This window comes from Salmo salar, chromosome 06, assembly GCF_965601325.2.
Source record: "Salmo salar chromosome 06, fSalSal1, whole genome shotgun sequence".
Lineage (NCBI taxonomy): Eukaryota > Metazoa > Chordata > Actinopteri > Salmoniformes > Salmonidae > Salmo > Salmo salar.
Window position 1 is genome coordinate 65,156,391 of NC_138296.1, and position 24,728 is coordinate 65,181,118.

General features: G+C 39.0%; 1 protein-coding gene across 10 annotated transcripts in view; it reads left to right on the forward strand.

Annotated features, from left to right (window-relative positions):
* Positions 1–24,728, forward strand: part of trdn (triadin) — a 53,846-nt gene that overhangs the window by 12,662 nt on the left and 16,456 nt on the right. For 5 of the 10 annotated variants that reach the window (XM_082976843.1, XM_082976847.1, XM_082976845.1 and 2 more), the window contains 26 exons: positions 1,139–1,165; positions 2,633–2,659; positions 4,950–6,326; positions 10,491–10,640; positions 14,831–14,869; positions 15,013–15,078; positions 17,089–17,127; positions 17,299–17,340; positions 17,600–17,644; positions 17,956–17,994; positions 18,096–18,143; positions 18,398–18,454; positions 18,634–18,681; positions 19,112–19,447; positions 19,691–19,732; positions 19,818–19,856; positions 20,073–20,102; positions 20,189–20,236; positions 20,322–20,369; positions 20,474–20,527; positions 20,625–20,669; positions 20,747–20,800; positions 21,050–21,193; positions 21,300–21,341; positions 21,466–21,498; positions 23,260–23,295. In XM_082976843.1, the coding sequence (XP_082832969.1) occupies positions 1,139–1,165; positions 2,633–2,659; positions 4,950–6,326; positions 10,491–10,640; positions 14,831–14,869; positions 15,013–15,078; positions 17,089–17,127; positions 17,299–17,340; positions 17,600–17,644; positions 17,956–17,994; positions 18,096–18,143; positions 18,398–18,454; positions 18,634–18,681; positions 19,112–19,447; positions 19,691–19,732; positions 19,818–19,856; positions 20,073–20,102; positions 20,189–20,236; positions 20,322–20,369; positions 20,474–20,527; positions 20,625–20,669; positions 20,747–20,800; positions 21,050–21,193; positions 21,300–21,341; positions 21,466–21,498; positions 23,260–23,295 (2,955 nt within the window). The remainder of the gene's footprint in view (positions 1–1,138; positions 1,166–2,632; positions 2,660–4,949; positions 6,327–10,490; positions 10,641–14,830; positions 14,870–15,012; positions 15,079–17,088; positions 17,128–17,298; positions 17,341–17,599; positions 17,645–17,955; positions 17,995–18,095; positions 18,144–18,397; positions 18,455–18,633; positions 18,682–19,111; positions 19,448–19,690; positions 19,733–19,817; positions 19,857–20,072; positions 20,103–20,188; positions 20,237–20,321; positions 20,370–20,473; positions 20,528–20,624; positions 20,670–20,746; positions 20,801–21,049; positions 21,194–21,299; positions 21,342–21,465; positions 21,499–23,259; positions 23,296–24,728) is intronic. The other 5 variants (XM_082976841.1, XM_082976844.1, XM_082976846.1 and 2 more) reach the window with 5 other exon arrangements.

Genomic DNA, 24,728 nt, shown 5'->3' on the forward strand with positions numbered 1-24,728 from the left:
ATGAACATACTGTATTGTATACATTCAGTATGACAGTAGCTTATCATCCAAAGGTGTCTGTCAGACAGACTCTGCATCCCTCCTTGCCTCAGTCATATTGCACTCACTCACACACACGCACGCACGCACGCAAAAACGCACACACACACACACATAACTGTGACCTCTGCTCCCTGTTAAATGATGGAGAGAGTGAGTCTGTGGAGGGGTGGAGGTGCAAGACAAAGGGAGATAATAGAGAAAGAGAGAAAGCAAGAGGGAATGGTCGTCCCACAATGGCTATGCATAGCTCAGTGGACTAATGCAGAAAGATGCTGACCTGCCTGGCGGTTTGACAGCTGTCTGTGAGTTACGACTCAAAGAGCAGAGACTATTTCGGTCTCACTTTAGAGTAGCTACTCTAAAACAGGCACGCTGTCTCACTGTAGCCTAGCCACTCTAACCACTCTCAGGGCACAGTATAGTTTCCAGGTTATGACACCAAAGCAATGCCAACTTCCTAATAGAGAATCATGGCACTAAATAACAAATTATTAAATACATTTCTTCCCTGGCCTCAGGATAAGCTTTCAAATATTATTTGTTGCTTTAATTTATTTACACAACCTGGAAACGTTATCCCTCAGGCTAATGTGCTTTGAAAGGAGCTATATCTCAAACACATCCCCAAAACATCAAACACACCCTGGAGAATGAACATTTTCCTCTCACTTAACTTCTGAGAGAATTTTTTTTTTTTTTTATCGTAACGTGAATATCTGCTATTCACAGCTAGTGCCGGTTTAGCACAAACGAGGTTGGTGTATTTTAAAATCTCCTTTGAAGAATGGCTGACTAGTCCAATCGTTTCACTAAATCCACCTTTGCTCTGAGATGCATAGTAAACAAATGTAGCCTACTAGCTGTTGTTGCTGTTGTTGTGTAGCCCACAGTGCCGCCTTTCATTGAGCGGACTTGTAGTCTTTAGCTCCTTAGTGATTTTTAAGAGTTGAGAATAAGCTGCCTGCAGCGGAAGAAAAACCTTTCTTCCACTCTGATCCACATTCATAATTGATTCTGCCTTCATCAATGTTTCACTAGATCTATTTGGTTGGTTCCTTTGTTAAGCTGACATCTTTTTCGCCCATCTGCCATTTAGGTGAGCTACATCCGGTTAAGAAAAAAGGTTTGTATTCATGCATCTATTAATTTTGCCGTTTACTTATTCATCAATGTATTATAGAAGCTGTCTCCTTCATGCTCTGTACGCCACAGCTGTTAGGGAAAGGAAAACACCTCTTTGTCGAGAAACGCTTCCTGGCTATAGTGCTATTGTCAATCAATATAAACGCTAACTCTTCTGCCTGCTACTCTACATCCTGTTTCCTTAATTAAAGGACTGACACAAAGCCACAGGTTATTGCGAGGACGAGGGGCTTGGCTTTAGAGTTTAGCAGGCGTCCGCATGACCTGAGATAACAAAATTCACTAATCCGGGCCACTAATGACGCTTTAGAAGTGAAGGCCTTGTTTCTTTCAGCAAGAGCTTAGACGTGCCGCGCGATTAGTCAACTCCGTAACCTGCAGCTGAAATGCAGGGTCACTGCATGGAGTCAGACCTACAAGACCTACACCATTTGTAATCTGCTGTACAGATGTAGGAGCTTAATTCGATCGCCCAGTTGCAGGAGAACTTTCCTGCAATGCAGGACATTTTAAAACTTGTAGTGTATTTGTGGTTTAAAAAGGCTTCTGAAGTTTGAAATTTCCACTTTGAAAGATCCTACATTTGTAGGGTAAGATATGCTGTACATGCTTTGCTGTGCCAGAGACCCTAACAGAATGTAGGCCTAAATCTCTCTTAACATACTGCTGTCTAATGCCTAAGGATTCTGCCCTTCTATCCTGCTCTATGGTATTTTGAAACCATTCCATTGCTTTTTTCCAACCGCTTATCTACACTATGCCATTCCCCTCACACTTTTTAGAAGCCCTCACATCATTGACAAAACACACAAGCAAAATAAAAGATTTACTAATGAAATGATGCGTGTTTTTGTTTTTTATGACCTAATCAAATTTAAACATTTCAACATTGATTAATGTAGGTTAGCTGTTCCAAGTTTTAGGACTTGAAAAGGTGATTCAGGCTGAGGTTAATGGGGTAGATTTTGTGGAGTGTGATATTTTATGGATGTTCACCTTGGTACTTAATTGTAAAACCGTCCCAAAAGATATACGATGGTTTGTTGAAGAGGAACAAGCTGAGGCTGAAGGTACCATGGCCATGCTTTCCATGTTTATAGGTAAACATACATGTAGATGTTTACTATATGTAAACTACATTAGATCTAATGTAGATCAACTAGAATAACAACGTAACAAATACATAAACCGGTAAGCACACTCAATGGTTATCACTCTAATCATGCTATTGCGCAGTGCTAACAAATGGTTTTGTTGTTTTGTGGCTTTGCTAAAATGCTTACTTTTCCTCCACATACCATCGTATTAACTTGGCTACTTACAGTACTTTAACTTTGTATCCATAGTCACACGTTGTGTACTTGTCAAGGAACGTGGATAGTGTTTTTTTTGTGTGTGTGTGTTCTAACCTCTTGCTGTTGGAATCCCCTTCCTTCCGACCTCATAGCTGCATTCCTACCGTCCAGAAAACAAGGTATGTGCCCTCCTGTTCTTTATATGATGCTCATATTGAAAACGAATTTGTCAGGAAATAACATCAGGCATGTGATGATGATTGATACATCTTTTTGATGGGAGTGAGGCATTTTGCTGCATGATGTAAGTGGTTATTTGCGCTGTCGCCGGAGCAACTTTTGGAAAATGGGTGCTGTCCTGTTAATAATTGCTATGTAATGTGATATTACTAGCCTGTACCTGTGTGTAACTGCTGGCTCTATTTCTTCCCAGACACCGTAATTATACCCCCAGAAGCTACTCTAGACAGCTTGTCCAGTTGCCTAAATTCATGACCACTGTAATATATGGTCATTACATGTGTTCTAGATGTTATGTAGTACAATAAAATTCAGTGAATACACATTTCAACTGTCATAGTCGATTGCAGTTGTTAAATAGACCACTACAGTTTCTCTCAATATATTTTATTATTTGGTAGTACTATGGTACAAATAGTATTAATTAAGAACACAACTAATTTGTGTGAGCATGAATTCACCAATACTGCATCTTGTAAACACGTGTTTCAATGTGCGTACTGCCCTGCAAACAATAATGAGTCTTTAGGACGTCCCTAGGACATTATGAAATGGCCGCCTAAAGTCTTCACGACGTTGTGTCATGGTCCTGTGGAGGTTTTGTCTAGTTCCCGGTTTGTTCCGAGGAAGTCCCCTATGATGTTTATATGACGTTCTTAGAACATTTTGTCATGGTCCCCTGGATGTTTTTGTCTACTATCTGGTTAGTTCCGGGGATGTCCCCAAGGACGTTTATATGACGCTCTTAGAATGTTCTGTCATGGTCCCCTGGATGTTTTTTTTCTGGTACACAGTTTGTTCCAGGGATGTCCTCAAGGACATTTATAGGATTCTCTGAGAACGTTCTGTCATGGTCCCCAGGAGGTTTTTGAGGAGTTCTGGGCTTGATCAGGGGACGACACCTGATTCTTGCAAAGAAATGTTCACACCTTGTTACTGTTTTTACTGTTGTACCCCATCAGAACCTAAAATATAAGCTTGTTTTACGCCAATGTTTGTAAACAAAGAACATGTAAAGAAAACACTATAAATGTAAACAAACACTATATTGCCTCAAAACATGGTTAAAACCCCCAAAGGTTGATGTCCAGGCCCCTGCGTAAATCTAATTAGCATTAAAAAAAATCCCCATAACAATCCAACAGCTAAAGCTAGAGATATCTGTTTAGTGCAAAAATAAGGGGTTAAATACATGACAAAAATATATCTGATCTTTCTTATACCTCTCAGATATAGGACAGACACTTCAGAAAAAACTTATTTTTGATATTTTTTGGGGGCTATCTGTTGTACCATGTAGTGAATCGGTTATTCAGTGCGTTTGTATGGGCTAAAAGCAGTAAGCCATAATATTTATTTTTGATACTTCAAGGGGTCTTAAAATTCGAAGTGAAATATCAAAATGATCCTTGGCATGACCTTCTTAAAACAATTCCGTATAGTTTAGTAGAACCCCCGCCATGGATGGTCAGTCCTTGCATACATAGCTCTGTCTATGAATTTGAGAATGATGAGATTTCTCCAGCCCCAACCCTCAGCTCTTTACTAAAACGGGGTTGGGAGGAGGCTTTGTTATTTGTTTTCTACTGCTGATCGCTGCTTTAATTCTTGACAGGACTTTGTATTGTTTGGTTTTGTTCTGGTTTTTTTTTTGGTCTGGGGTTTTAAACGTTTTGGATTGCTTTTCATACCCAACATCAGCATCATAACCATGAGAGTATTCTCCCTCACTACCACAGAAAATAACAACTCTTCACTGACAGAATTACTCTTTGTGAATTGACCATTTCTAAACTATTATTTTCCTCAAACAAGTTAACATCTGCAAGTATAACTATATATGCATTTGTCATTTTGTATGGAGTCAGTCTTTGAGGTGTCATGTACGGAACACTGTCATTATGTTTATGCCACTGCTGCAATGTACAGTAATGTAGAGAAAGCATTATATTGGCCATATTCATGATATGGAATGATGATAATGGTAGCACAGCACATACACACTGAGATATTCATGTATTGTAAACTCACTACTAGGTGTATATGGCTCAGGTGAGCAGAGAGCAGCTTGTCAGGTGTAAACATTATGAGTACACAATAAAGATATTGTGTTAATTGTGTTGCAGTGTGTTGTGTTGTCTTGAAAATAATGAATTATAGGCATTATTGTTACCTTTTTGGTTCCGGCCCACTGCACTGAATGTCACTTTTACGCTGTTCATTCTGTAGTTGCAGGGATGTTTGCAGAGGAAAAGGAACCAGTTGTGGAAGTAGAGGAGGAGGAGGACGAGGAAGAGGAAGAAGAAGATGATGTAGATGAAGTGGAAGATGAGGAAGAGGATGGAGAGGATGAGGATACGGAAGAAGAGGATGAAGATGAGGAAGAAGATGATGAGGATGAGGAAGGGGAAGAGGAGGAAGAAGGGGAGGAAGAGGATGAGGAAGAGGAAGCAGCAGCTGAGGCCGAGGTAGATGATGATGATGATGACGATGACGATGATGATGATGATGAAGCAGATGAAGAGGACTCTGCTGCAGCGACTGAAGAAGATGATGATGAGGACGAAGAGGTGGCTTCAGAGGCTGATGATGAGGAGGATGATGATGAGGAGGAGGAAGAGGCTACTCCACAGGCTGATGAGGAGGAGGAGGAGGAGGAAGAGGCTGTTCCACAGGCTGATGATGAGGAGGATGATGATGAGGAGGAAGAGGCTACTCCACAGGCTGATGATGATGAGGAGGAGGAGGAGGAAGAGGCTGCTGCAGCTGATGAGGTGGCAGAGGAAAATGAAGGTGAAGATGAAGCTGCTGCAGAGGTCATTGCTGAGATTGATGAGGATGAGGGCCCCATTCTGATTGATGTTGATGACACAGAGACAGAAACCTCTGCTGGAGATGATGGAGAGGAGGATGACACCATAGCTGAAGATGAAACTGAAGCAATTACAGATGAGGATGTCAGTGATGCTGCTGCTGCTTCCACTGATGATGATGATGATGGTGATAAGGAAGCGGATGAAAATGCTGTAGCTGGTCCTGCTGCTGCCAGTGATGAAGCCACAGATCATGGTCCTGTTTCGACTGCTGCTGCTGCTGCTGATGATGATGTTGATGAAGAAGATCATAGCATAGATGTTGACCAAACACATGACGATACTAAACCCATTGACCTAGAAGATGACGATGATGATGATGATGTTATCAAAGTTGATCTTGCTGATAGTGAGGATATTGATATCTCAGACACATTAGCTGAGGATACAACTGATGACTCTACAGATTTAGAGGACACTGATGATGACGATGATGGCAAAGTCAGTGAGGACAATGGTGCCGTCGTTGATGACGATGACGATGACAAAACAGTCGAGGATTCAGGAGAGACTGCTAGAGATGTCGCAGACATTTCTGATGACACAGAAGATGATGATGATGATGATGATGATGAGGTGAAGGATTCAGCTGAAGAGATCGGCAAAGAAGATGACGATGAGGATAATAAAATCACAACAGAAGCCTTTCATAGTTCAGCACCTGAAGAAGATGATCTATCCAAGGATGATGACGATGATGATGATGATGACATTGATGACCTTCTTTTGACAGGTATTGACCAATAACTTTCATTACACTGATGTTTCATCATCATGCATAACCCTTATACCTGTGTAGTAAATGACAAAGATAATATCATTAATACATTTTTATCAACTAACTGGTCAGAATTAAAACTAGCTGTCTGTTTCACCGGGTACATTATTGATATCACCATTCATGATTAGTACCGGACTGAAGTCTGATATACAATATAGATAAGCATTAAAATGTGTCTGTATATTACACACTTTTTACTGATCCATAATAGAACAGTCTTAAAACAAAAGCTTTCTTAGAGTTACTGTCACATTATACAGCATCGCAAAAATATATATATTTTTTATCCATGAGTGATGGTTGGTGATTTATCATGGTGTTAGTCCAATAATGAATACATATTGTTCCTGGTATCAAGGCCTTCAATCATATTGATATATTTAGCATTAATTGTCACCTAAAGACTGCCCATGATATTTAAAATTATATTAAATTATGATATTTGACACAGATAATATAAAGATTGTAAGGAAGCCTCATGATGGAAGGATGGAAGACGTATGAATACAGTGATACAATAGTACAATTAATGAGTATAATCATTTTGTTATTGTCAACCAGAGTGGCCCAGGTAGATATGGTAAAAACAAAATATGATCTTCTGTTCCTCAGTACATAATGAAATTTTACATTTCAATGGCAACCACAAGGTTGCCTGGGTAATGGGATTCTTTCTCCCTCTGTAACAGGGCCTGTGTAGATTGTATTTTTCCCAATATCAGGCTGATTAGCCACCACAACAAAACAGTAAAAATTATAACACATTATTGTTTTCGTGACCAGTGGTGTAAAGTACTTATGTAAAAATACTTCAAAGTACTACTTAAGTCGTTTTTTGGGGTATCTTTACTTTACTATTCATATTTTGAAGAAAATAATGTACATTTTACTCCATACATTTTTCCTAAGACCCAAAAGTGCTTAGCAGGACGGGAAAATGGTCTAGTTCACCCACTTATCAAGAGAACATCCCTGGTCATCCCTTCTTTCTCTGATCTGGTGGACTCACTAAACAAACACAAATGCTTAATTTGTAAATTATGTCTGAGTGTTGGAGTGTGCCCCTGGCTAACCGTAAATAATGTACAACATAAAAAATAGTGACGTCTGGTTTGCTTGATATAAGGAATTTGAAATGAGTTCTACTTTTGATACTTAAGTATATTTTAGCAATTACATTTACTTTGACACTTAAAACCAAATACTTTTAGACTTTTCTCAAGTAGTATTTTACTGGGAGACTTTCACTTTTACTTGAGTCATGTTCTATTAAGGTATCTTTACCTTTACTCAAGTATGACAATGGGTACTTTTCTACCACTGTTCGTGGCACACATTTCTTTATGTTCTGGTTTAGATCAATCGGAAAAAGTCTTCTTTGGATGTATTTCAAGATGATACACTGGTTAGGTTTGGCAGCGAACCCACCAAGACATGAGTATTAATTACATCAGGTGAGGAGATGTGTGTGGCCATGCATGTTCTGGGGGTTCTGATAGAAATCCCTGTATTCATGCTGTGTAGATCAGAGGATAGCAGCTGCTGTTGCTCTGTAGGGTTGCCAGCCCAGTACCCCTGTAAGGCAGGGGGTTCCAGAGTCAGCTTTCATGTGTGAACTTGCCACTCACCAAGCTTCTGTGGCTAGCTATTTTTTTACTCCAGCAGTTGAAGTTGGCGGTGTATGTAGTAGGTGTTGTAGAAACAATAGTATTTTACTCATGATTTTTGAAATTGAAATGCATTTATAATCCATTATCTTATATCATATTTGTTTATCATAATTACTCACCACAGGCACAGATTTCACTAATATGTCCCCGTAGTCTAGCTTTAATAGTTAGTAATAGTGTAATAGTTAGTAATAATTTAATAGTTAGTAATAGTGTAATAGTTAGTAATAGTGTAATAGTTAGTAATAATTTAATAGTTAGTAATAGTGTAATAGTTAGTAATAGTGTAATAGTTAGTAATAGTTTAATAGTTAGTAAGAGTGTAATAGTTAGTAATAGTGTAATAGTTTAATAGTTAGTAATAGTCTAATAGTTACTAATAGTGTAAAAGTTTGTAGTACTATAGCAGTAGTATATTACTAGTGACGCTGGCTTGAGTAAAGATACTTAGTTTCTTCCCTCTTTGTAGAAATGTTGAACCTCAAATTTGTTATCTAAAGACTTTTGGCTATAACCTCTCTCGGGTATGTGGGACGAAATCGTCCCACCTAGTCAACAGCCAGTGGAATCGAGTGGCGCGAAATTCAAAAACCTTAAAAATGCTATAACTTCAATTTCTCAAACATATGACTATTTTACACCATTTTAAAGACAAGACTCTCGTTAATCTAACCACGTTGTCCGATTTCAAAAAGGCTTTACAACGAAAGCAAAACATTAGATTATGTCAGGAGAGTACCCAGCCAGAAATAATCACACACCCATTTTTCAAGCTAGCATATAATGTCACAAAAACCAAAACCACAGCTAAATGCAGCACTAACCTTTGATGATCTTCATCAGATGACACTCCTAGGACATTATGTTATACAATACATGCATGTTTTGTTCAATCAAGTTCATATTTATATCAAAAACCAGCTTTTTACATTAGCATGTGACGTTCAGAACTAGCAAACACACCGAAAACTTTCAGTGAATTTACTAAATTACTCTTGATAATCGTTTACAAAATACATAACAATTATTTAAAGAATTATAGATACAGAACTCCTTTATGCAATCGCGGTGTCAGATTTTAAAAAAGCTTTTCGGCAAAAGCACATTTTGCAATATTCTGAGTAGATAGCTCGCCATCACGGCTAGCTAATTTGACACCCACCAAGTTTGGCGTTCACTAAACTCAGAATTACTATAAGAAAAATTGGATTACCTTTGCTGTTCTTCGTCAGAATGCACTCCCAGGACTTCTACTTCAACCACAAATGTTGTTTTGGTTCAAAATAATCCATAGTTATGTTCAAATATCCTCTGTTTTGTCCGTGTGTTCAGGTCCCTATCCGAATGGTGACGCGCGGACGCATGTCGTGACAAAACATTTCAAAATATTCCATTACCGTACTTCGAAGCATGTCAAACGCTGTTTAAAATCAATTATTATGCTATTTTTCTCGTAAAATAGCGATAATATTCCAACCGGGCGAAGTTGTTTTCGTTCAAAGGCTGAAAGAAAAACATGGCCACTTCTCGGGCCCCGCATCTCCTGTCTCTGAGCCACCAGCCTGACCACTCACAAACAGCGCTCCTGTACCTAGCCCAGAGACAGCAGAGATCTCATTCCATTTTCTGGCGCCTTCAGAGAGCCAATGGGAGCCTTAGAAATTGTCACGTTACAGCAGAGATCCTGTATTTTCGACAGAGATGCCACAGAAGCACAAGAAATGGTCAGAGAGGGCAATTCCTGTATGGAATCTTCTCAGGTTTTGGCCTGCCATATGAGTTCTGTTATACTCACAGACACCATTCAAACAGTTTTATAAACTTTAGAGTGTTTTCTATACAAATCTACAAATTATATGCATATTCTTGTTTCTGGAAAAGAGTAGTAACCAGTTTAAATCGGGTATCGTTTTTTATCCCGGCCGTGAAAATACTGCCCCCTACCCTAGAGTTAAACGTTATCATGCAATGTACCAGTGCTCATAGGTTAGTCTATTCATATTGAAGCCGTCATGATATTTATTGCCAAAAGATGCCATTCATCCAAGATGCCATTCATCCATTCATCCAAGATGCCATTCATCCAAGATGCCATTCATCCATTCATCCAAGATGCCATTCATCCGCTGCGCCACTTGGGAGGCCCCCGATTTGATTTTCTAATATGACTAATTGCATGCATTACAGTAACACCGCCCATTGAGAAAAGTAACCCCACCTTCTGAAGAGGCTAAAGAGAGTGAAGTTTCACGCTTTCCTCACTCGTGGAGGTCAAACGTGTACCAAATGTTATGTAACCTACTGTTGTCAGTAGCATATTATTCATTGAAAGTCGACATGACCCTTACAAAAGCTGGATAATATCCCCGAACGTTAAGTTTGGTTCTGCATTGATGCATTGAATCCCGGCAAAACTATTTAGCTCCGGCTGTGAATATATTCTCAGAGATCATCCTTTCAGAAGCACCGGAGGAGGAGGAGACTGAGGAACCATCTGCTGAACCAGAGCTGACAATAGAGGAAGCTCTGGAAGAGAAGGTAGTGGAGGAAGGGACAGCAGAGCCCAAACCCGAGGAGGTAGAACCTGCAGCCGAAGGTAAATAAAAAGAAGGGGGTTGATGTTAGACACCGGATGAGAAGAGATAAGAAATAGGTCGAAGAAGAGAAAAGTGTCATGTTCCATAGCGATTTATCTATGTCACGTGTTCAATTAATTGCTTTACAGATATTGAACAGAGTTGACAGTGTACAGTCAGAGTGCTTGAATAGAGGGAACGAGGGAGTAGAGTAGGAGGAGCAGGGGTGTGGGAGTGGAGAGAAAGGCTTTAGGCCAATTCTTTGATCTCTCTCCATCTTCTACATTACTCATTCTCCCATCTGTTCTTTTCTATCAATATGAAATATATGTCTGGTGGTTGGCATGTCTGCACAGAAGACTGTGTCACAGGCTGTGCCACTAACTACCTCAGAGACCTGATCAATAACAGTGCTCTGGCTTTGAATTTCTTTAACTTTACCCTTACAGCTTTAGTTCAGCACTCCATCTCTATTGCTGAATCATCTTATGGAGAGAAAAAAAATGCATGGAGAAGGATGTTTACTCTTTCTGTATGTTTACTTTAATAGATTTGCAAAATGGTCAACAACATTCAAATAGGCTAATTAAAATATGACCACAAAATGATCCCCTCACAAAGACTTCAATCAAACCTTTATCAGAATGATATAGAATCTATGCATTCAGCTTGACATTCCATATTATCTGACCTGGTAGCAGTGAGAACGATCATCATTTTGATATGGTTGAGTTGTGATCAAAGGAATATTTTTGCTGCTTGATGTGCCATGCTTACACTAAGAGGCTTGGCAGATGTTTTTCCCTCCAGTGATACCGGACCCCATACAGAATGGCCATGGTCACATTTAAACAGAACAGCTGAGCCATCCACAACCACTGCAGCATATTTGTTTCATTGTGATTTGACATTCAGGACACTCATCACACAGCCAAGATATAATTCCATTCTCAATGTTTGGGGATTGCCATTCCCTTTTCTGTTTACATTTGGAGACACGCTGTGAATGAACTGATCTGCAATAGGAGGGAAATGTGATGTGACTGGAATGGAAATGTATAGATTCCTCTGGGTTTCAAGAGTAAAAGAGATACACAGATTACCTCGGGTAGCATACAGGAGTGCAACTGGAAATGACAGTGCAGCTCCTACAAAGCTAAGGGCCGTAGTGGCTCCGAGGTATATATCTAAACATCTAATAGGCTGGGGACAATTTCCTATGATTGTACAGGAGCCACCGTCATCTAATAGCGATGAACAAGTGTTTGCATGAAAGACCATCATCTTCACTCTCCGATAGTCTCTATCGGGAGGAGGTACACTCAGAGCCAGAGTCCCTATGGAGCGGCAGGACAGGATCGTCTACAGTATGAGAGGGAAATCATAATGGCCTTTGATGCAAACCCTTGCTCCTTGCTATTAGATGGTGATATAATGCCATGCCTCTCATTATATTTTAGGTCAATGGTATTGCTTCCTAGAGCTATTTTGGATGACATAGTCAAGTAGGACGTGTAAGGACGTTGAATTCTGACATTTGATAAAGATATTTTTGGTTTTCAACAGAGCTTGCTAGCAGACTTCTGTGTTAGCATGACCACATTTTGCATTCAGCTAAACATCTGAATAATTGAAAAGCCATAGAGCGTCATCCATACCGCCACAGTATTTGTTATTGTCACTGAGTCACAACCACAAGGCCATTACACAGCAATACGAGCAATTCCATGGTAATGGAATGATGACTTAGCTTTTTCACTTTAAAATTTACGCCAAACAAAAACCAATGATTGCAAAGTTAAACAAACTATACAACTCTATGCACAAGGATGACTTTTGAGAAATTCCACAGAAAATTGGACACATTTACTTGAAGAGCAGTGCAGATTAAACGTTTTGTAACAGAATGACAGCGCAAACAACACGACCCGTCCTTATGTTATCAAACTTTGTGTCTGCACTGCTCTTCAAGTAAATATGTTTTTGTAACATTGTCAGTAGAGTTGTATAGAGTTGCAATCATTGGTTTTTGTTTGACATACATTTGAAAGTGAAAAATCAGAGTATTAGCATCATTCTGTTACCGTGGAATTGTCCATACGGTGTTTTAGTTGTTCCCAGACTTGGGATCGGGACCCTATGTGGGGTTCCCTGATATTAAAATAGGGTCCCCTGAGAAAATGTATAATTCTTAAACACTGCGAGATTACAGCTGGACCTAGACTAGTATTGAGTAAATATAAACACACGGCGATAACAGGCAAAAGAACATATTAATTGGGGTCCCATTATTTATTTTTTTTACATCAATTTGTGGAGCAGAAAAAGGTGGGGAACCCCTGTCCTATTTCCTCCAACATGCACTAGATGGGAACCTAGGTTCTGAATCCACACAGTGGACTTCCTTACAGGAGCGCCTGTAGGCTAGCCTGAGAGGAACAACTCCCCTTTGCCCCTGCTACTGTCTTAGAAACATGATATCATCAAACTGGTATGGATTCACTGTCCATTCTGATGTGGCAGACATGGGCTTTGTAAAGATGTATTTATTGAATAGTGTTCTGTTTATGCACTTGTTGACTTTGTCAGCTGTAGTGTTCGCATGCACAAAGTTAGCTTACATGCATTCCGTACATTTAGATAATTTTGTATACCAATCAGTCCTATAGGCTACACAATACTCTTCTAAACTAAGTACAGATGTCCACTTACAGTGTACTGTAGGAGTTATTCATTCTCTTCAGAATCCGAGGACACCTTGCCACGACAAAAAGTATTATGTTAAAGGGGAATGGAAACACTAGGATTCAGAACACCAGCTAACATGTTTAGCATTAGTGGATTGAATACATCTCTTGCTTAGATTTACTTCCTGAAGTGTTTCCATTCCCCTTTAATGTCTGTGGAACTTTCAATTTGACCTTAAAGCTTCGTTTGACCTTAAAGCTTCGAAACAGCATTTGTTGATAACTGTTTATTTTTGTCATGTCTTGCAAAAGGCTCTACTTAAACTGGAATGGAAAAAAGTTTCCATCAACTGAGTGTCTATTGTACACTAGATGTTCTGTTGTGTTTGTAGCTGGTTGAGAAAGAAGGACAATGTTCCGAACTACAGTTTGTGTAGTAACATATATTTTAATATGATAGAAAGGTAAACTAGTAAATCTAAAAATAAACAGCAAACAGATACATGAGTATATAGTGTAACGGATCAGTGATCGTGACATGATCTTATAGTTTCATTTGTCCTGTTTTGTCCTACAGCCATAAAGCATTTACCTGTTGATGATGAGGACGTACGCAGTTTCTTCTCTAGCGCGCCTGTTCAAACTACGAAAGTATAGTTCACAGAAGACTGAAACCATCAAACCTCCGTATTTTTAAATATGTCCTTCCCCGCTGATCATGTATTTGACCACATGGTTGAGTAGTATCGTTTTGGGGCTAAAATCTTTCCAATGAGATCAGTCTCAATGTCCACCGCAAGCATCTGAGAAGCAGCTCCAGATTTGATTTCTGTAGCATGATATTTGGATTTACACAAACTGGAAGTATTGCGGTATCCTTAAATTGTATTTCCCAAATGAAGCATATGGCCTCAAACGCTATGGTAACCACCATTCTTTTCTCTGTTATCTGCAGCTTTGTCATGTGCCACTAGTTTCAGCCAGATAGGTTTGCTGTGAAGATCTCATCTCTCCAGTGAAAGGTTGCCGTTTAATCAAAATGTGTCACATTAATTCTGACAAATTCAAGCAATCCAGATTTCTAATAAACCTGTCATATTCGCATCCTGTGACTTACTGTCTCCACTTTTCAAATTAATTCCAGTCATAACCTTTTGATTTATGAATGCATAATGTAAACGCTACAGGAGCTCTGACTTTTACAGAAGGAAGCATGCTTATTGTTAGCTCTGAAAAGCACTTTTTTTTAAATGAATATTGATTTTCCTTCCTTTTCCTAATTTTTCTTGGTTGAAAAATGTGTTATGTTAATTGTCTGTGATTCACCTACCTTTTCTTTTCCCCTGTTCTTGAAGCATATCACCACAGGTCTTTTATGAGGTGATATCTGTGTGACATCAAAGAAAAAGAGTTCCACCTTACATTTACATTGATTGATCATTTCGAAGAGGATTTAGTATAGCAGACCATTTTGCTGTTTATATATTTATTAGTATTGATCAGTAAATCTACTTCTTTTTCAGAACTGAAGGTCAAGCAAGCTGCTCCTCCTGCAGAACAAGGTATATCAGAGCAGCTTGGTCTGTAATGATCTGAATATAAGTGAAAAAGAAACAATTATAAATAGGGAATTGCACATTTCAATGATCTATTCCGCTCTATGTAGTCTCTATGTAGTCTTAAAGCTATGCATTCCATTTTACAGTAGTGTGCCCTTGTATGCATTCGTCCAAGCCCAAAGAGGCCAAAAGTGAGCCAACGGAGGGGAAAGGTATTTATATACCGATAATAGATCAATATCATGCATGGTAGTGGAGAAGTGAGAGCCATTCATTACTAACCCCTTTTTATCTTTACCGTACCTTCGGCTGACCTTATTTCTCATAGTAAGGGCTGTGTTCCCCTATGGGCCAGATGCATTTTTATATGCCAAATATTGGAGTGATTCTTTCTGCATTGCTTTAGTCTTGAATTCATCTTGAACGTAGAACTGGCTGTAGAGAGAAGCTTTACAAATGGCAGGAAGTATCCTCTGACTTTGAGAGGATCTTATGTGTAGTAGACTAGTGTCCATCTGTTTCTGACTTACGAGTCTATTGGCAATACTTATTAAAACTTTGTTTGGACGATATCCGTGTTGTAAGTTCCATTTGTGGCTTAAATGGTGTTGTTGATGGTGGTGTTGTGGTGTTGTTGACATACTAACTCTCATTGTCCATTGTTACAACTTGCAGTGTTTCTACCAAACATATATTTAAAGTTCAGTAATGACAATCCTGTGACTTCATATTGCGTTGTGGTTGGTGTTTCCTTGGTTTTGCTTCTCAAAGTCGCCATCTAGTGGAAAGGTTTAGATAAGCCATGCATTAGGGTGCATTTCACTAATGGACGGTATATCTGTGACATATAGCTAAAAGTGTCAGGAGGGAATTAGCCAGGGAAGGTATGCTAGAGTCACTTTATCCTTTGTGTGGTTAGGAATAGCAACACAGTAGTGTATCTCTTCTTGCTCCCTTACGGAGGGTGTTGGTCGCTGTTGAAGTAAGAGCTTATATAGAAGTAGAGGAACAGGAATGCAAAGCACTTAACAGGCCCAGAGCAGCACTCTCAATATGTAACTCTCAATGTGTAACATTGTGTAGGGCGGCTGTAGCCTAGCGGTTAGAGCGTTGGACCAGTAACCAAAAGATCGCTCGAATGCCCGCTGGAAAGTACTATAAACTGTGAAGCATCCATGTATGCTGTAAATGATATGCACCAGTGACGCTGGTCTCACGTTTTTGCATGTTTTTGTAAGATTTCACTTGAAGTGTTCAGATGTAGTGTGTTTTTGTCTTAATAACATGTTTGTAACTGGAAGTACGTTGAGACCTCAGAGAGCATGGCAGTATTGAAGCTTGCTGCAATAGGCACAATGCTGGCCCCTGCTGTTTGAAAAGAGGCAAATCTACATTGGTGATGGATACGGTATGTCTATATCTATACATTGTGTCGATGTGTTTTCTGTTTGATAGCGCTATGCTAGAAAGGCACATTATATGAGCATTGCATGATAAAGTATGCACTCTGAGTTGTTGACTTTGTAGGATCTCAAGTGTCCTATTGCTTGTCTGAAACTACCTTTTTCAGAGTAAGATAAAAGGTTAAAGACAATCAAAATTGAACACTGGTCTGTAACACATTCATATTATATGTTAGCTGAGTCCGAGCCTAATTTAAAATGTATTAATAATATCATTTTTTCAAAACTCAACTTTGTGACTTGTTTGACTACCAAGTTTCTCATCCACAGTTAAAATGGCCACTCCCGACAGGAAGAGCATGTGTTGTGAAGCTGAGATGTCATGTTGCTTTGAAAGTAGCTTTGAGACTAGAGGGGACAGATGAACCAATTCAATTTTAGTGCAAATCTGTTGATCTTTATACTGGTGGAGTGTCTTTCATTCTCTTCCGGTTTGATCGGGTATCTTTTCAAAGTTAAAGATGGAACAAAAATGGAATTGTATATTCTTGATGGTTTATCTGCTTCACCTCTTTGCGACATTTGACATAAGTAGTTAGCTGTTCAATATAATAATGCCAATGTTGATCTAAGCTATTTAAATGTTCACACATTTTTAATTTTCATATTTTTTTTCATACAATATGTTTTTATTATAAAACAGCAATACATGCCTGAACGTGTTCTCAAAAAGCTGGCGTCCATCTTTGGCATGCAACTACAGCGCTAAGCAAGAATGTGGATAGAATGTTCCCTTATGTATTCTGCGTTCATTTTCAGAGCCCCCTAAAAAGGAACCAGTAGTGAGAGCTAAGAGAGGTACTGTGTGACAACTATGTGTTTTCTGTATTTTTACTGTGTATTTGAGTGTTGATCATACAGAATATTAGGTAAGGACGAAACATGCTGAAAGTAATAGTTGCTCGATATATGAGAAGAACATCAATGACATGTATTCATGATTGATTTCCCCCCTTTTCTGCCGTAAAGAGCGTGACATGTGCAGGCCAGTTGAGAAGCCAAAAAGGAGAGGTAGGAATCATCTCCATTTGCAGCTCATTATCACGTCTCTGAAATAGCAGATGAAAAATGTCTAGAAGATGAACGGCAAGTGACCTTATGCAATAGCCTACTATATTGCTGCATTTCAAATGAATAACAGGGAAAAGCTGTTTGCAAGTTGTTTGAGTAAAACAAAAACAAAACGAAACAATGAATAAATGTAAATATTCTACGATCACTTTGCATGTGTGGCTGAATCTCTGTAACTCCAACTATGTCATTTAACCAGAGGCTGCAAGGAAATTGGAATTAGAAGCGGCGATCAGGAAGAGAGGTAAGACATTCTGAAATACAGTACAAGCCAGGGATGAATAACTTAGCCGTGTATATGTAAACATATATTCAAATCTTCTTCAATGTCCTTTGGCAGTACACTGCAGAACAGTACATACTTCTGTGTAGTTAGATGGAGGAAAAAGTATATTCGATGATTAAAAGGTATTCTTTCTCAGTGCCTACCGCCATTCATCAGTTCTCCTAGTGGGGAGATGAAGGTCTTTACAGCAGCTGAGGTGGAAAAAGACTTCAAAGTCACCTATCAGATGTAACCCCATTGTACCGTACTGTTTCCCTTTCCCTCCTTAGAACTAAGACTTAAAAAGGAAGCGAAGGCCACAAAGGAAGGTAACTCAGTCATGCAATAATCACACCGTGGTTTTAACAGTCCTTCTGTAAAGGTACTTGTGTTACGTTTGTCCCAACACCTCTTTTTTATCACGTTGCAGAGTCTCAACATGTAGATGCTGGGGTGCCTGCACCTGCACCTGCGCCAGGTACATTTGTAGAGATAAAACATTTCGATACGGTAGCGCTGTGTCATCTTAGGACACATTGCAGCAGTACAAGACGACATGCAAGAATGAGAGAGAACATACAGTAGATACGAATTGGACCACCTTTTGAGCATGTCGTTTTTTCTAACATATACTTTAATAAAGCGTTCCTTCAAGCAACAGGTTCTTGAATACATGAAACATATCATAACGTATGTAGGTTCTGTATGAATGTGCGTTGTTGTATGTTGCAGTTCCCGCCTGTCAACCCACACCAGTCTACTGGCCATCATCATCTCCTGGCTGGTACTGTAAGTATACACTAATGCTCTAAAGCACCTGAATATACTGTACAATATCAGTGGTGTTTGTTTTTCTGTATACTGCATGTCACCCTTCTATTGCAGTATAATACAGTCCTGTACATGTCCAGTGTAATATATCCTTCTCAAACTTGACTGAAAATGTGTTGATTCTATTTATCTTCCAGTGCATCATATATTCACAGACAATCCATTTCCACCTACACCCATGACAGGTATTTGGTATTATTTTAATTCTTGCCCATCAGGCATTTAATGTCAACATTAACAATATTTAAATGTGCCTGACATTTTGTTTTGCAGAGCTCTGTGTTGTTATTTGGGCGAGGAGTTTCTCCTGACCATATGACTAGACCAGGAAAACTTCCAGGCCCTAGTTACTAGGGCTGAGAGTTATTTGCTTCATAGCCTCTGTTTACTGTATGTCCTTACGTCCTTATGTCTGGTGCTTCTCACCTCAAAGATCTTGTGATTACAAAAAATACATGTAAAAGCCCTTTATTATTTTCAATTACATTCTGTCACATGAATTAGTTTTCGTGCACCATATTTTATAACTTCAGTACCATTTAAGTACAGTACATGGTTACCAAGTACGCAATGAAAAAACTTTTTTTTCATCATCTCCACTGCCCATTCCAACAGCTCATCCAGCTCAGCCGTTTTATCAAGCTCCTCCAGCTTATCAAGTTTATCAAGCTCCTCCAATTTATCAAGCTCCTCCAGTTCAACCAGCACCAGCTCAACCAGCTCATCCAACAGCTCCAGTTCAACCAGCTCAACCAGCACCAGCTCATCCAACAGCTACCGTTCAACCAGCTCATCCAACAGCTCCAGTTCAACCAGTTCAACCAGCACCAGCTCAACCAGCTCATCCAACAGCTCCAGTTCAACCAGCTCAACCAGCACCAGCTCATCCAACAGCTACCGTTCACCCGGCTGAACCAGTACCTGGACCTGCACCAGCTCCATCGACTCAAGGTAATTATTCTCTGAACTTAAGCTCTAACTTAGTAGCTGATGTTGGAACTAGGTCATCTTTCTCTAAAGGGACAGAGTACTTGCAAATAATATGAATATTACTTTTCCACACAGATAGAAACAATGCTTCTATTCTCTCCATGTAAATTAAAATGCTCATATTCAATGCCATATTTTTTATTTATTGACCCTTGGTACTGTGCTTGAAAGGAAACTCTTAACAGACTGTTTTTGCCATTGAAGAACCACAGGCTCCCAAAGAAAAGGCTGCCTCCACAAAGAAGGGTACGAACATATTGTGTTGATTCAAAGGGATACACTTATGTAACTTGTTCATGTCTGATCGGAACATATTCTTCTTTACTCTTAGTTCCAAAGGAAAAGACCAAGGCATCTGCCTCAAAGACGGGTAAGAGACTCTCTACATACCAAATCATCCTTCACACTAACTGAAAACTGTATATGTTCAGTACTTGTTATGTAAATGAACTGCATGGTAAGAGTTTCAGTGTTAGAAGGTACTTCATGTAAAGGTAAGATAGCTGCTTATAAGTATTACACCATAGCAGACACACATCGATCAGATTTTCTACTTATATTTTGTCAATCATTGATTTATTTCCAGAGTCTCCTAAAGGAAATGTTAAGAAGCAAGGTAAGAATTTGTACAATTGAACGGGATCATTGCTTTCTGTATTTAAATACAGTTAGATAGTTTATTTTTCTTTCCTTGTATTCTAGAACTTGTGGTGTCCAAAGGGAAGGTCAAACCAGCTGTTGTAAAGAAAGGTACAGATTCTGGTAGTAAATTATTAATAACATGCTGCGTACTTGACTTTTCTTTGAAAATGTTGACATGATATTTTCATTCCAGAAGCTGTTGTCTCTGAAGAAAAGACAAAACCTTCCACAACAAAGAAAGGTATTTCAGTGGATGTTGTAATATGTATACACAGACATTTTATTTTTGTTTACCTTTTAGAGTTGTTCAGTGGGTGAGTTGAAGTTTTTGGTCTGTGTTCTTAGTTTCAGAGGTTGTTGTTTCCAAAGATAAAGCTAAAACAACAGCTGCCAAGAAAGGTAACAAATATATGTAGCTGCTATGGGGTTCTCAGAGCAACGGTATGAATACTGTATTTTGAATGATGAGCAAATTTTTTATTTTCCTTTGTCTCAGATCCTGTGGAAAAGGGCAAGGACAAAATGACTCCTACAAAGAAAGGTAACATCAACTTAGATCAAGTTATTCCAGTCAACAAATGAATATATGTTCTAAGTGTGGATATATTATGGTTTTAGAGCCTGCAATCTCCAAAGAAAAAGTCAAGACAACCACACCCACTACCAAAAAAGGTAATACTGTATTTCACAAATGTTAACTTGAGTAAATGCTCACTATGAATTGCAGTTAAACACGTATTACATTTATTGTTTCTATCGGAACCGTCTACTGCAAAAGCCAAAGCCAAATGGTCGCTTGTAAAGAATGGTATAGCGCTTCCTGCATCCTGCTTGGCTTAATTGACTTGTTCAATCAGGAGCCTTATTATCTTTTTGTTTTATTAGTATGTAATGTAATAAATAATAGAATCTCTGCACTAGTTGTTTTAGAACCCAAGCCCCCTAAAGAGAAAACCACTCCAAGAGTCCCCACTATGAGGAAAGGTAACCACACAAATGTAGTGGTGCCAATGGTCAAAGCCACCGCAAGAGTTGTCACTATAAGACCCATATCTACAAAAAAAGGTAACCACACAGCAATTGAAATGTTTTTCACACTAAATACAGATTATTTTCAGTTGGATACAATGAAAATTGGAATCAGGCTGTCTAACTGTTCTCACACTTTTAGGTCCTGCGATGAAGGAGAAGCTAACTAACGCACCTGAAGCAGGTACAGTAAAGTGCATCACTCCTATCTATTAGTGTGTAGAGCAGAAACTGAGTATTATCTCTTTCACTGTTTACCTTTTGCATTTTTACTGCGTGGTACATTAATAAAAACTTCTTCCCATCAGCAAAAGAGAAACCGAAAGCGGCAGAGAAAAAAAGTAAGTATGAGTTGACTATGCTTCGACTGGACTTTAGAGTTTTTTTGGAAACAAACAGGTTAACACTTCAAGGGAAGTTAGAGGTAGTTGCGAGCAGATACCCATAGACTTCCAGTCATTCCGCTAATGCTAGTTAGCATTGGCTGGCGAACTTCCTTCATACCGGACACAGAGATATAAAAAATGGTACCCGCTAATTCATCTGACTCTGGGGAAGTTGTCAAAATCCTGAAGTATCCCTTTTTAAACAGCTGAAACAGGAGGGTGCGCTTGTGACCTGGACCTCAGTGGTTTAAAGGCTCTCTCCCATTATGTACTCTAGCACCTAATGGTTACGAAACCTAAAGGATGATGCCTATTAGCAGAGTGGGAGCTTGGTTTTGTACACAATATATAATATGTCACTTGCAAAATCCTTCAGAAGGATGCTGCAACATCTCTAATACAGCCAGTATTTCTTCCAGCTATCTCTGGATGTTAATAAGATTGTGCTGTTCCATTTCCTCTGTTGGTGAATACCATCATCACATACACAACCCTCCATCACGTTACTATAGCAACCCTTCGCCGAGGCCCACAACATGGATGGGTTTATTTACTCACTCAATTATTGTATTGGCTAAACAAGTATAAACAACCTCTGAAATCCAGCATACTAAATAACTGAATACGTGTTCTGCGGCGCATGGAGCGATCAGGTCATGTATGTAGGATTGAGTCTCTCATACAATCACCCTGATTGTCTCCACACTCTCCTGAGCAGTTAAATGTAGGGTTCAAATGTTTACCTGACATTTCTTTTTAGTCTACAATCAGCATATGTTCTGCTCCTTCCACCCAATGCCTAATTTCCTCCCTGTATCTAGACCATTACCGTAGGATCCCTCTCTGAATTACCTCCCTGTATATCGCCTGCGGTTTGTCTGCGTGGTAGAGCAAAGTGCTGATTTACTGACTTGGGTAATGGGTTTGGAAGAACTTCACTCCAGATGTACAGTAACTTCCTTCAAGGACTTGAACCCTAAAATCAAACACAAACACTGGGACATCTGTGAAAACAAAACAAGCATGGTTAACGATGCTTTGCTGTGTTTTGACTACATTGATGATAGGCATACATTAGGGTGAAATAGGGTGTTATCTGGGTATTGCATATCCTTTTGCATAACTGATGAATCTATTTTCATTAGAATGAAGAACTGATTTCAACGGTTTAACTCCCTTGTCTAATTCCAAAGAAAGAACCTAGTAGCTTTGTGAGATTCTCAAAAGCTTTGCTTTACCCTGAAGCTGTTTGCACCACCCAAAGATGAATTTAAAAAGTCCCCTTTGCATTGTTTTATAGAGCTTTATGCTGAAACTTACCTTGTAAAGGGTCACAAGTTGGTGTTATTGTAGAATGCTGTGTAGGCAAAACAGGTAGCTATGAAGGAACATTTTATCTGTGGTGTTTCTTTGATTGGATTCTTATTGGGGTCAAAACCCAGATTCCTATTGTATGTCTTACTGCACCGCAGGCAATCCATTGTACAGCACTGAACCCGATTTATACGTTCCCACACAAGGTTAGGGAAAGAGTATGCGTAGAGTATGTGTAATGTAACATCTTCAAACAGTTTTTATAAATGACGAACGTCTATTTGGATTTGTAATATAGATGGACCCGATGACTGCTAAGATTGGCATGTTCCTACTGTTTGACGTTTTCACAGCTAGATTAGAGTACATGTCACTCATATACATCTTTCCTCCTTGCATAAGAAGAAGACAAGGTGAAGGATGAGAAGACATCAGACGGTGAGTTCTGTTCATATATAAGTATTTAAATGCTATGATCTAGTTTGAATAGATGCTGCTATTGAATTAAAAACGGATTAGATGTTATGAAAGCTAGCTACCATAGCAACATCTACGCAGAATACCGTATCTGTTTACACAACTACAAACAGACTCTTCTTTTATCTTTCAATAGAGTGATCAGATATTACAGTCTTTATTTGACTAAGCCTCATCCTTTAGCGTATGGGGTATTTGGGATGGGCTGCAGCGTCTTATTGCACAGGCCAACAACACTAGATTCCATTAGGGAGATGTTCTATTGAGTGAACCAGTGGATTCTTTATATTCTAGTCCCATCCCTTCCTGACCCATCTTCCCAGTTACTCTCTTCTCGCGTCCTGTGTAATTTGCCTCACAGTGCACACTGAACCTTAAGCAATACTTAGTCCTTATTGTCAATATGATGTCTATCTACATGTAATGTATGTATAATATTTAAGCAAAACTAACTGATTTACATATCTTTTAAGACCTGATTGAGCACCAGTTCTTTCTTTTAAATAGGGGTTGTAGTCCTACCCTCTGCACTTAGGGTATGGTAAACGAACATATAGTACGGTATATATACTGTAGCATATACTCTAGCACTATTAGTAATGCACAGATCCAGTGTTTCCCCTATATTCATTTAGCAATGGTGGGCCACTCCCAAAAATGTGATGTCATTTTTGGGGGGGCCATTTTTTAATACATTTTCAGGATGGTAAAAAGTTTTCAGTGCAAATGTATGCTGCTATTGAATTTAAAAAAAATGATTAGATGTTATCAAACCTAGTTACCATAGCAATGTCTACGCGGTATATCTGTTTACACAACTACAAACAGCTTCTCCTTTTATCTTCCAGTAGAGCGATCAGATATTACAGTCCTTGTTTGACTAAGCATCATCCTCTAGCTATGGGATATTTGGGATGGGCTGCAGCCTTTCATTGCCAGGCCAACAACACTAGATTCCAGTAATGAACTGAGCTGAGGTAAAAGTGGAAATCTGGTATTGACCATGTGAAATGCAGCCTATATCAAAGTGCGGCTACCAAGACTTTTAATCAATAAACCTGAGGCAAATGGCTCAATTTAATTAATGACCTCAGGCCAACTAGAGTGATCAATCAATAGATTGTGACGCAGAATTAAGTTTTTCCATGCCATTTCAGTCCCTCCTTGACATAAATACGTAAAAGACTAGAATTGTTTACTGCGTGCATAGTTAATTCTCCAAGTTCTATTGACGAGACGTGTTAACGCAAGATGCACAGATTGACTTATAGTTGTCATTAAATGTTTTAAATGCTGTTTGCGAATGACTTGTTCAAATTTCAACTAATTCAAAAGCTGTTTACATAACTACAGTTGAATAATGCATTGTTGCTGAATAATGTACATGGTGCAAA